The sequence below is a fragment of the Copadichromis virginalis genome, linkage group LG7 (genome assembly GCF_057382275.1).
Source record: "Copadichromis virginalis isolate Kocher_CV1m ecotype Utaka linkage group LG7, C_Virginalis_male_GT1.1, whole genome shotgun sequence".
NCBI lineage: Eukaryota > Metazoa > Chordata > Actinopteri > Cichliformes > Cichlidae > Copadichromis > Copadichromis virginalis.
Window position 1 is genome coordinate 59,843,271 of NC_140624.1, and position 12,883 is coordinate 59,856,153.

The following is a 12,883-nucleotide window of genomic DNA, read 5'->3' on the forward strand; positions in this document are numbered from 1 at the left end:
TGTCCTAAAGCTACAGTACTTGTAATTACCAAAATCACTTTAGTCAAAATGATACTTTCATGCTTAGCAACAATTGTATATAAATTTTCAAAAAATGCTGAAATAATAGTAAAGCAACTTATTATTTTTGGATTAATATACTAAATTACAATTATTAATTAATGGATTAATGGTAGAATGGTATGCTTGATTAATATCTGTTTTCACAGACATGTCCAGTCTGCCTGCAAATCTAGGTATAAAATGTACATTTAGTTCAGTGAATTCAGTTAAAGTGTAACAAAGTAGTTGTGTTAACTAGGCCATGTGAAAATCACACAGTGGATGAGATGCTGAGATGCATGAAGGTTAATCTTATGCACAAAGATCACCAACCTTCTGCAGGGTCAATAGCAACATGCCTCCATGTTCAACATACCAGTATTAAGCAATTGAGCATAATTTAGCTGGTATAACCACATATTAAGTATGGAAACTGATACATATTTATGTTCAATATGTTAGGTTATATTTTGATCTCATGTTTACCACATATAAATCATGGTTCTGTGTTTAACAGTTATAACACATATCTTCCTACATTCCTCCAGATGGACACAAAACTGCCAAGATTGTAGCTGGCTCACGTGCACACACGCCACCAGAAAACTCAGACATTAGAGACATTCTACTACTCAAACTACATTTCCCATTTATATATTGATGAAATTTATATTTTGATTTCTCTTTGATTAAATATAAAAATACTTTATCACTAGGAAATAGAGAAAAACTCTTGTTTTCGTCCCCTGGCCCTTTCTATCAGCTTAATCAATTCTCCCGCGGCACTGACTGCCCACACATACAAATCCACTCCTGCAGCAGTCTCATTGGCCTATTTTCCAGCTGGTTATTTCAGTCCATTTAAAACATACCTCCCGTCCATCAGATGTGTGGAGGTCACGTGGTACCTTCCAGAGGACTCCGAGAGCTTGACAACTGTTGGACAAAAGGCTCAATCTATACCCTGTCAGGTGTCTGGCTTGGCAAAGGAGTTGAGGTAAGCTGAATTTCTGACTTCAGTGCAGCAGATCTGGCTTTTCTGGCTTGCATGCATGTCACAGTCCTGGGTTGGTGACCTAGTGTTTTGTGTTATTATTAAGCTTTGATTTCATCATGGTTTATCATTATTAGTCTTTTGTTTTATGGTTCTGTATTTCTAGCTTTCTAGTTCTTCTTTGTTTTGTGATTTCTAGTTCTTGTGTTTTGTTCCTGTGCCCCTCATTTTTTAGTGTAGGTTCTGTCTTTATCTTTATTTTCTTGTTCAGTTGTCATTGTTCAGTAGACATGAGTCATTCAGTCTCATGTCGCAGTTTGTTATTCCTGTCCCTGTGCTCCGTGTTCCCTCTGTTCAGTGGCATGTCCGTGCCTCTGTACCTGTCGTGTATTTCCTGTTTTAATTTGTTAGTCCTTGTCCTGTGCATGTTTTTTTCTCCAGCAATAAAGCCACCCTTAGTTAATCATTCAGTCTCCAAGTCCTGCATTTGGGTCATACATCCTGCCTGCCACAGCGTGCCATGACATTGCACCAGCCACTTTATCTCTCCAATAATTCCATACCTGACCTGGAGATGCTCCTGTGTGAGACAATACCAGCTACTGCTTTCCTCTCGCTGTGCGAGTGATGATTGTTGGGTCCTGCTCATTCCCTTTAGTACTATGGAGGATTCAGGTGTCTCCTCAAAATCTTCTCTCTGTATTTCCTTCTTTTCATCAAGTTGAGCTGTTCTTAACCCCTAAGTCTTAACCCCTGATCCTATTAGTCTTACCCAGTAGATAATGCAGGGTTCTGGAGCTGATGCAGGCCAGGAGACTCGCCTTGTGCTAACTACGAAATCATCCAGATTAGAAAATCTCACCTATAATGTGCAAGTGGGGTGGTAAAATGCAGCTGAAGCGAGAGTACTGACAAGGAAAGAGAGAGCATATTTTGCCCATACTTGCTTTTCTTCATACACTACCTGTTAAATTCAGAATGGAATTTAAAATCCTCTCCTCTCGTACATGGTCTTGAATAATCAGGCCACATCTTATTTTAAACTGAACTAAATTAAATTGGGCAGCACTGTGGTACAATATAAAGTGGCCTTCTGAAATGACCTTAAGAGCCAGAAGGTTCTGTGTTCGACTCCACCATTTGGCTGGGCCCTTTCTGTGTGGAAGGTGCATATTTTCTCCGTGCCTGTGTGGGTTCTCTCCGGGTACTCCGACTTCCTCACAAAGACATGCAGTTATTGGTTAGGTTAACTGGTGATTGTAAATTGGCCATAGGTAAGTGTGAATGGTTGTCTGTCTCTCTGTGTTAGCCCTACAACAGACTGCTGTCTTGTTCAGGGTATACCCTGCTTCTCACCCTATAGCAGCTGTGGCCAACTTCCCCATAACCCTGAATTGGATAAGCAGAATAGAATGGAATTGAACTGAATTAAAATTAAAGTTTATAATTACACCAGTCATGCTTTTTTGTCATGTAAAAGCTGGCATCATCAATTTCTTAGCAGTCTTGTCAAGGCTTGCTGTGTGGCTGGCAGAATTTAACCCAACTGGACTCCGAAACAGTTTTACTGCAGAGCATACAAAGTAAACACAACATAAGCCAGTTACAGATCATCCTGGAAAGGATCCTCTGTAGCCATGTGAAGAGGGACACACAGCTTGAGGGAGAACACAACAAAGGGCAAGGGAAGACTACCCCCTGAGCATCTACCAAGGTGGTTGCTGGCTATAGCTCTACCCCCTGTGCTACAACTAACTACCCCAATAACCATCCTGCCCTGTCCATTCATGTCCATCCAGAATTTTTTATTTACCTTTACTCTGTAGCATGCAAGAATGGATGCAACACTCTTGGTTTGAAGCAACCTCAGGGCTCTAGACTAACTTTTTGACATGGGCGCACCGGTACGCCTAACTTTAAAAATTTAGGCGTACCGGCACAAAAGTTAGGCGCACTCAAATTTTTCAACCGCATCGCTTAACACCGCAGTTTTACATGTGCACTTTCTTTGGGGGGGGAAGTCCATACAGACAATATTAATTTCTAAATTATTAACTAACAAACTTGTGCTTAAAGTGCTTTGTCAATATTGTAGAAAATGTTAAAAACTTAATCATCATCTTGGCCTCCTCTGACGACCTGTTTGCTGCTGTCTGCTGCTGAAAGGCCGTGGGGAGAGGGGACACTTGGGCAGTGCATTTACTGCAGCATATAATGTGTTTTCTGGATACACTGTGCTTTTTCAGCATTCAAATATTGATGGCACCGTGTCAGAGCACTGGCTATGAATTTCAGACAGATCAGGCCTTAACTTAACAAAAAAGTTATCAATAGTTCTTTTCATCTTTTCTTATTACCCACAGCTACAGTACATCCACTTCTCTCAGGCCTAGGCTGCTCACTAGGGCTGAGTATCATCACTGATTTCTATAATCCATTCAATTCCGGTTCTCAAAGTCCTGATTTGATTCAATTTAGCCTCAGACAGTCAGAAATATTATAATTCTGATCATTTATCAGTACTGATACACATGAGACTTCATCAGAATTGTGAAAATCACAGCAGATGCCTTTGTGTGAAAGTAACTGAGAATAAAACACAGGAAAACATGAAGGAGATTTTCCTGGTCTGGCTTTTTATAGCAGATAACCTTAAAAATATTCTGCAATTTTGCATAATTTTAAGAAATTTAAATTTCTTCAGTATTGAACAGCAGAAATTAGGCTTTCTTGTCCGAGGTCATTTAAGTGAAAAAAGAAAAAGCGCTGTAAACAACGCTAGACTGGTGGGTAATAAGCGAATGAATAATGCAGAAAACAGATTTGAGACGGGAAACTGTTCCTGAAGTACAGAGAGAGAGAGAGCTGTGCAGGAAGTGTGATTTTTATCGTGGTGGAAGCAAAACAGCAAAAGTCAGAGGGAATTCATGACGACATTGATCAAATGTGAAGCGCAGTTTGCTGCTTCTTTTGCTGCAGGCTCGGTGAATTTTGGTTGGAGAGAGGCAAAACCTGCAGCTCAGAATCAGCGCAAAAAGACGTAAACACAGCGCGGACCCGAAGAATCGCTAAGCTCCGACAGCGTGTCCGTGTTCAGGCCGTCGGGTGAGAAAGCCGAGAAAGACGAAGCTGATTCTGATGTGTTGGGTCCGCTCCGTGTTTAGGTCTTTGTGTGGAATCCGTTAATGAATTGATATCGCTTTATTCAAGCTACTCACCTCTCTCTTCCACCTGCACTTTCAACTGGACCACGGCCAATCAGAGAGGTCCCGCCCCTGACTATCTCTGATTGGTTTAGTCCACGATAGGGGCATAATGTGTGTCTGTTGTTGACCACACGGAGAGTTACAGAGATTTTTTTTTTGTTACCGGAAAATATTTATTTTTAGTCGCACCACTGAAAAATTTGGTCGCATTTGCGACCAAATTGGTCGCACTCTAGAGCCCTGAACCTATTGAAAGAACCTTCTGGTTCTTCATAAAGAACACCTTCTGTGTGATAAGTTTGCTTGTAGTGATGATGAGGATAATTTGCATGGAAATCTTCCAAAAAGACAAAAAACAAACTAAAAACCAGCAACAAACAACTTAAACATAAAAAATCACAAAGAAAGAACAATACAGTATCCACATCTGAACCAAAGAGTAAAACAGTGAAATGTGGATTATTAAATATTAGGTCTCTCTCCTCCAAGTCTCTGTTAGTACATGACTTAATAATTGATCAACAAATTGATTTATTCTGCCTTACAGAAAGCTGGTTGCAGCAGGATGATTATGTTAGTTTAAATGAATCAACACCCCCGAGTCATTCTAACTATCAGAAACCTCAAAGCACAGGCTGAGGGGGCGGTTTGGCAGCAATTTTTCACACCAGCCTATTAATCAACCAAAGACCAAGACAGACTTTTACTTTTTCGAAAAATTCAAAACCAGTGTTATTTGCTTTGATCTATTGTCCGTCGGGCCTTACACTGAGTTTCTGTCTGATTTCTCAGACTTCTTATATGATTTAGTGCTCAGTTTAGATAAAATAATTATTGTGGGTGATTTTAACATTCATGTAGATGCTAAAAATGACAGCCTCAACATGGCATTTAATCTGTTAGTAGACTCAATTGGCTTCTCTCAAAATCTAAAAGAACCCACCCACCCACCACTTTAATCACACTTTAGATCTTGATCTAACATATGGTATAGAAACTGAACATTTAACAGTGTTTCCTGAAAACCTTCTCTTGTCTGATCATTTCTGATCACTTAAATTTACACTAATTGATTACACAGCAGTGGGGAGTAGATTTCATCACAGTAAATGTCTTTCTGAAAGCGCTGTAACTAAGTTTAAGAATATAATCCACCCACTGTTATCATCTTCAATGCCCTGTACCAACACAGAGCAGAGCAGCTATCTGAACGCTACTCCAACAGAAGTCGATTATCTTGTTAATAATTTTACCTCCTCACTACGTACGACTCTGGATACTGTAGCTCCAGTGAAAACTAAGGCCTCAAATAAGAAGTACCTGACTCCGCGGTATAATTCTCAAACACGTAGCCTAAAGCAGATAACTCGTAATCTGGAGAGGAAATGGTGTGTCATAAATTTAGAAGATCATCATTTAGCCTGGAGAAATAGTTTGCTGCTTTATAAGTAAGCCCTCCGCAAAACCAGAACATCTTACTATTCATCACTGATTGAAGAAAATAAGAACAACCCCAGGTTTCTCTTCAGCACTGTAGCCAGGCTGACAAAAAGTCAGTGCACTCTTGAGCCAACCATCCCTTTAACGTTAACTAGTAATGACTTCATGAACTTCTTCACAAATAAAATTTTAACCATTAGAGAAAAAATGACTCATAATTGTCTCATAGATGTAATATTATCCACAGCTACTTTCAGTACCATTGATATTTATTTAGTCTTTTTTTCCAATTGATCTTTCTGAGTTAACTTCAATAATTACTTCCTCCAAACTATGTCTTTTAGACACCATTCCTACAAGACTGTTCAAAGAAGTCCTGCCATTAATTAATGCTTCAGTCATGATCAACCTATCTCTAAAAATCGGCTATGTACCACAGGCCTTCAAGCTGGCTGTAGTTAAAACGTTACTTAAAAAGCCAGCTAATTATAGGCCAATCTCCTACCTTTTTTTATATCAAAAATCCTTGAAAGAGTAGTTGTCAAACAGCTCAGTGCTAGGACCAATTCTGTTTACATTATGCATGCTTCCCTTAGGCATTATCATTAGAAGGCATAGCATACACTTTTATTGCTATGCGGATGATACCGAAGGTTATCTATCCATGAAGACAGATAACACACAACAATTAGTTAAACTGCAGGACTGTCTTAAAGTCATAAAGACCTGGATCACCTCTAATTTTCTGCTTCTTAAATCTGATAAAATTGAGGTTATTTTACTCGGCCCTGAAAATCTTAGAAATATGGTATCTAACCAGATTGTCAAAGGAGCTTGCAAAGAAAAGTGTCTGGACTTCTTTAAGTTGCTTGAAGACGTTTCACCTCTCATCCGAGAAGCTTCTTCAGTTCTAAGGTCAAATGGTGGAGAGTCCCAGATATAAACCTAGTGGGAGTATCCCCCCACAGAGGGACAAAAGGACCCCCTGATGATCCTCTAATCGCCTGAGCCAAGGTGTGAAACTGGGTGTGGGTCCCAATCAGCCAGAGTTTCGGGTGTGTTCATTGTGAAACCTGGCCCCACCTTATCATGCGAATTCCTGAGGTCAGATGGCCCAGGATGTGAGTGGGCGTTAAGGCGTCTGGGAAGGGATCTCAAAACTGGATTATAGATGGCAGAGAGTTGGTGTCGTAAACCCCCGCCTCTGTTCAAAGATGGTCACTCACAGTGGACATAGATGGCTTCTTTCACTCCTCTTTCAAACCATCTGTCCTCTCTGTCCAAAATGTGAACATTGGCATCCTCGAAAGAGTGTCCTTTATCCTTAAGATGAAGATAGACTGCTGAGTCTTGTCCTGTGGAGGTGGCTCTTCTGTGTTGTGCCATGCGCTTGTGAAGTGGCTGTTTGGTCTCTCCAATGTAGAGGTCTGGGCATTCCTCGCTGCACTGTACAGCATACACCACATCGTCTTCTAGTAACACAAATGTCTTCAAGTAACTTAAAAAAGTCCAGACGCTTTTCTTTGCAAGCTCCTTTGACTACGATGACCTGGATGACTGAGAACCTTCACAGACCTATCTAACCAGATTCTTACTCTGGATGGCATTACCTTGCCCTCCAGTAACACTGTGAGGAACCTTGGAGTGATTTTTGACCAGGACATGTCCTTCAATGCACATATTAAACAAATATGTAGGACTGCTTTCTTCTATTTGTGCAATATCTTTAAAATTAGAAATATCCTGTCTCAGAGTGATGCTGGAAAACTAGTTCATGCATTTATTACTTTCAGGCTGGACTACTGTAATTCATTTTTATCAGGATGTCCTAAAAATTCCCAGAAAAGCCTTCAGTTAATCCAAAATGCTGCAGCAAGAGTACTGACAGGGACTAGAAAGAGAGAGCATATTTCTCCTGTTTTGGCTTCCCTTCATTGGCTTCCTGTTAAATCCAGAATTGAATTCAAAATCCTGCTCCTCACATACAAGGTCTTAAATAATCAGGCCCCATCATACCTTAATGACCTTGTAGTACCATATCACCCTATTAGAGCACTTCACTCTCGCTCTGCAGGCCTACTTGTTGATCCTAGAGTATTTAAAATAGAATGGGAGGGAGAGCCTTCAGTTTTCAGGCCCTCCCATATGGAAAAGAAATAGAAAAAACTTATAAAAGACTTGCATAAGATGTGGCCTGCTTCATATAGTGAATCATATAACATCATATACTTTCTCATTACTTTCATATATTGTTTTAGTAAGTATCCAAAACATACAAGTTTCATTTATATAATTTTTTATGGGATCTTATATCTGTTTTTATTCTTGTATGCTTTTCATACAAGTTTCACATAAGACAGATACAAACTTTATAAGATTTATATATATCTTTTCCATATGGGCTTCTTCTATGGAACCAGCTTCTATCTTGGATTCGGAAGACAGACACTATCTTTACTTTTAAGATTAGGCTTAAAACTTTCCCTTTTTGCTAAAGCATACAGTTAGGGCTGGACCAGCTGATCCTGAATCCTGACTTAGTTATGATGCAATAGGTGTAGGCTGCTGGGGGATTCCCATGATGCATTGAGTATTTCTTCTTCACTCACCTTCCTCACTCACTATGAGTTAATAGACCATAGCTTCATATATGAAATACTTTTTAAGATATACCAAATGATCACATTTTCTCAAATTTGTATGCAAATCAGAGACAGTTGAGCAGAACCCTTGGTTGATTTGAGACCGAATGACCCTAATATCAAAAATGGGATGTTGTTTTTGTTTGTTTGTTTGCTTTTTTGAAAAAAACAAACAAAAAAAAAAGAAGAAAAAAACCTTGACAGAAAGAAAATCTGAGCACAAGAGACAATGAAAATCTAGACTAGGATTAAAAATAACAGCAAACAATTTAACTTTATCTCTACTGTCTAAATTCTTTATAACAAGCATTCTTCCTGGCCAAGCAGTAAAAACCTCTAATTGGCCTTTATTACATTTATAGATTTAATTAATGTGCATACAAGTGGACACAAATGTAAATAAATGTAATCTTTTACAAGAAAAAGCATTTCTAAAAATTGCTACAAAGTCCCATATTACCAGGAAAACTGAAAAATAAGTCATGTTGCCAAACATGTCTATCAGAAAAGAAAGAACAGTAAAGAGTTTTCTCAGAGCCATACTGTCTCCACTGGAGCAAAGTTTCCGGCAGCAGCACCACTGGTGTGCCATGAACCTGTTGGACATTTTCCAAAGGTGACCATGTAGTGGAGAGCTTATTTGTCCTCTGTTTAGCAGTTTTGAGCATAAAAAACTGGCATGATTTCTGATAAGAGGGGGTCATCAGAGGATAAATTGATGGCTATGAGTTCCTGAAGTTCATAGGGCTTATTTCCTCAGATGATGAAATATGCACAATTTACATTGTCAATATATTTTTGTAGCACAGGTCTATAAGGAGGGGGCTATAACATCAGATGAGCCTGGACATTCAGAGGATCTAACAGTTTGACAGTGACAGCCCTGTGCACCTCCCCACAGCATCGGATCACCTCTAGCTCCCTTTATCGATTTGTGTTCCTGTCAGATCAGATAAGCCTCTCCTCCGGTGGTACTTTGAGCATGCTGTCCATCTCTAGCCGGGCTCCAGCTAGTTCCTGAGCACTGGGGCTATAAGCGCCCTCTGACTGGCGCTTCTTCCTTGCTGTGAGCACTACAAAGGTCAAGCCAATAATCATTAGGAGAATGCACAGGCAGAGCAACGGGATCACAATTAGCAGCCAGGGGATTCCCTGTATACGGGCTTCTTTCTGCAGAGACAAAAAGTGTAGAGGTTTGGTCTTACTGATGGATGTTTCCATTACATAGTTTGATTTTCAGTCATTTCAAAATTAGAAAGATGTGAATCTAAATCAAGTTTATACTGCTGTTGTGAAACTTCATGTAAAATATGAAAAGTAATTTAGTTTGGGAAACACATATAATATATCATTCGTTAAATGTTGCAACTAAGTTATTGATCTCGTCTATCTAGCTCTGAAGAAGAAATTGAAGCGAACATACGTTACTGTCACAGACTGGACCACTGTAACCGGGCGGGCATTCACATACAAACATGTTAAAGCGATCCAAACAGGAACCTCCATTTCTACAGGGGTTAGACCCACACTCATTGATCTCCATTTCACATCTGCAAGACAAAAATTACCTGAATTACCAGAAATTACCTGAAGTCAACATTAACTGTTACATTAACAACTCTGAAGCTAAGTCATATTTATGGTTATATATTTATATATATCCCCTCTACCATGATATACATACACACATGTGGTATTACTTAAATTTAGTAACAGTTAGAGTAAAATGACTCAGATGTGAGCTTACCTGGTGCCTGTGAAACCTGGCATGCATGTACAGTTAGCCCCCCACAGTCCATCATTGCAGACACCATCGTTTGCACACATAACATCTTTACCACACTGTATAGGAGGATAGACCCACCTGGAAGAAATAGTGTTTATCTTGGCAAGATGTGCAGGAATTCTTAAGTGCATGTGTAGTGTGTGCTAAATCTACAATGTTATTGTCTTTTCAAACTAATAAATAAAAAATTGTAAACAAAGACAGAAAAACAATAACGCTTCCTTGCATTGTTTTTCAATTGTGAAGACAAATATGGTTTAAAATAGGGCAGATTAGTTGTGCTCTTAACTCACTCAGCACAAGCTGCTGGCAGCATGCATATCTTACATACACCATAGGAACAAAAGTATTGGGCAAAACATTTGAATCTTTCAATTTGAATGTTTTCAGTATCATGGCCACATGTATAATATCAAGCACCTAGTCATACAATCTGCCTTTACAAATATTCGTGAAAGAATGGGTCATTCTAAAGGAAATTTCTTCAAGATCAGTGATCCATAATCACTCATAACTACTAATATTGCAAAGTGGTTTTAATTCAGCCATAAAGTGGATGACCATATAAAACAGAGTAGGATTGGCATTAACATCAGCAAAAAACATCAGTCTGCAGGGAGTTTTATGGAATGAATTTCTATGGCCGAGCAATTCCTCTAGGGGTAATGCACAGGTGGCCCAATACTTTTGTGTAGTTTGGCTTCACTACAGCAGTTCACCTTTAACTACAGGGAATAAACAAATGATCAATTAGTGAGAACTCACTGGCAGTGTGGGCCCCTGTACTCCTTAGGGCATATGCAGGTGTACATGTTGGGTCCATCCTGACAGGTTCCTCCATGTTCACAATTATGATGCTCACACTCATCAATATCTTCATCACAGAGAGTGCCAGCATATCCCAGGTGGCAATTGCACTGAAAACCAGCCAAGTAGTCCTTACAGCTTCCATGAACACAGGGCTGAGATGCACAGTCATCAGTGTCCATCTCACACTGGTCTCCCTCCCAACCAGAGTTGCAGATACATCCAAATTTATTAAAGAGGTCTTCACACGTGCCTCCGTTTAGACATGGATCTGAATCACAAACAGGGGTACCAGTGCAGCCCAAATAAATCTTTGGTTTTCCAATTAAATGAAACTGAGAAGGTTGTGGGGCCTTATAATCATCCACAAAAGGAAGGTAAACTCCTCCGAGCCTCACTGCACCCATGCAACCATTGAAGCTCTCTGCAAGGGCTAGTAACGCCCCCTTCTGATTGAGAAAGCGAATACTACCTGTGCGCTCTGGCACACTGTTAGCATCTGTGATTCCATCCACAGTGATGATCCAGGGGGAGGCTTTGCGGTCCTTTTCAGTCATGGAAATGTTCACGCGGTGCCAGCTCCCGTCTGCAACCTGACGGACGCCTGTAAAGGTCAGAGGCTCAAAGCTGTTGCTTAGCTGGATCTCCACCCGGACTGATGAGTCCAACAGACCCACCATTAGGAGATCAGAGCCCCAGGAGGCCCTCAGGAGCACAGCATTTTCTGACCGGGTCCTCAACTCCATGTATATGTTAGTGACAGGCTCAACCAGGGAGCCTCCAGAACTGTACTGCACAGCGTTGTTCTCAAATGTGGCATTATAAACACCTAGGAGTCAAAATGAACAAAATGAACAATTTTTCCTTATTATTTCAAAATATGGATGTCATGTAGAAGATATTTAATGGGAAACTCCAAATTGCCTGTAGATTTGAAAGTGAGAGTGAATGGTTGTCTGTGTCTATGTGTTTGCCCTGCGACAGACTGGTGACCTGTCCAGGGTGAACCCTCCCTCTCGCCCTAAGACAGCTGGGATAGGCTTACAGCCCCCCACCCCCACCCCAATATATTGAAAAAAAAAACCCCGTTTAGGAGTGATTTTTTGGATGTGCCACTGCTCTCTGTTGAGTGTGGGAGAAACGTGCTTGCACATAGACACATGGACTGAGATGGACCTTATATGTTTACCTCCCTAACTCACCTCCAGTAACATTACAGGTTGTGTGAACACTGTGCAAACTACCCAGAGAGTGTTCTTCCTGTATCTGAGCTAGTTACCCTGGACACTGATCTTCTTTTGCCCAGGCTTACTGCTGAAGATCTTCTCCCTGTGGCTGAATCAGTTACCCCTGAGTCTGGTGATATACTGACCTCTGCAACACTTGATTCAGAGGGTAAGCTCCTCCTAAACCATTCCTCTTAGCTTTATTTTTTTAACCAGTACCATTGATCCATATGTGCATTTGCTAATAGTAAATCATCTTTAATTCTTAATCAAAAAATATAATCAAAGTATAAGTCTAATCGATATGTTGAATTACAAATGTAGTTTGAGTAATGACAATGATTCTAATGTCTGAATTTTGTGTGTGTGGACATGATCCAGCTTTCATCGTGGCAGATTAATGCCTTTGTGTGTCTGAGACTGGCTGCAGGAATGTGAAAGATAGGAAATGTGTGTCTGACACATCATTATACATAATTCTGAACATAGAGTCATAATTAAATGTGATATTGCTGATAGTTAATCATACTTAACTACTTAATACTGATCAGAATATAATCAGGTATAAGATTAAGCAGTAAAATGAATACAAAAATATAATCTATGAAATTAATAACAGGCCTCTCACTTAGGTTTTGTGTAGAGTGGCCTTTTTATTCCGTCATAGCCTTCGAGGCTGCATGTGTATGTGTGCACAAGAAGGATTGGGAGACTTTAACATATATGATTTAAAAAATAAA

At 39.9% G+C, this 12,883-nt stretch overlaps 1 protein-coding gene and 1 pseudogene across 1 annotated transcript in view; one reads left to right on the top strand and one right to left on the bottom strand.

The window, feature by feature from the left end:
• Positions 1-928: 928 nt before the first annotated feature.
• Positions 929-6,220, top strand: LOC146706377 (uncharacterized; annotated as a pseudogene).
• A 2,957-nt stretch (positions 6,221-9,177) lies between these two features.
• Positions 9,178-12,883, bottom strand: part of crb2a (crumbs cell polarity complex component 2a) — a 45,809-nt gene continuing 42,103 nt past the window's right edge. Inside the window, exons 10-13 of the mRNA XM_085464523.1 lie at positions 10,876-11,746; positions 10,072-10,188; positions 9,748-9,874; positions 9,178-9,494 (exon numbers count right to left, since the gene is read on the bottom strand). Of these exons, the coding sequence (XP_085320649.1) occupies positions 9,273-9,494; positions 9,748-9,874; positions 10,072-10,188; positions 10,876-11,746 (1,337 nt within the window). The 3' untranslated portion in view covers positions 9,178-9,272. The remainder of the gene's footprint in view (positions 9,495-9,747; positions 9,875-10,071; positions 10,189-10,875; positions 11,747-12,883) is intronic.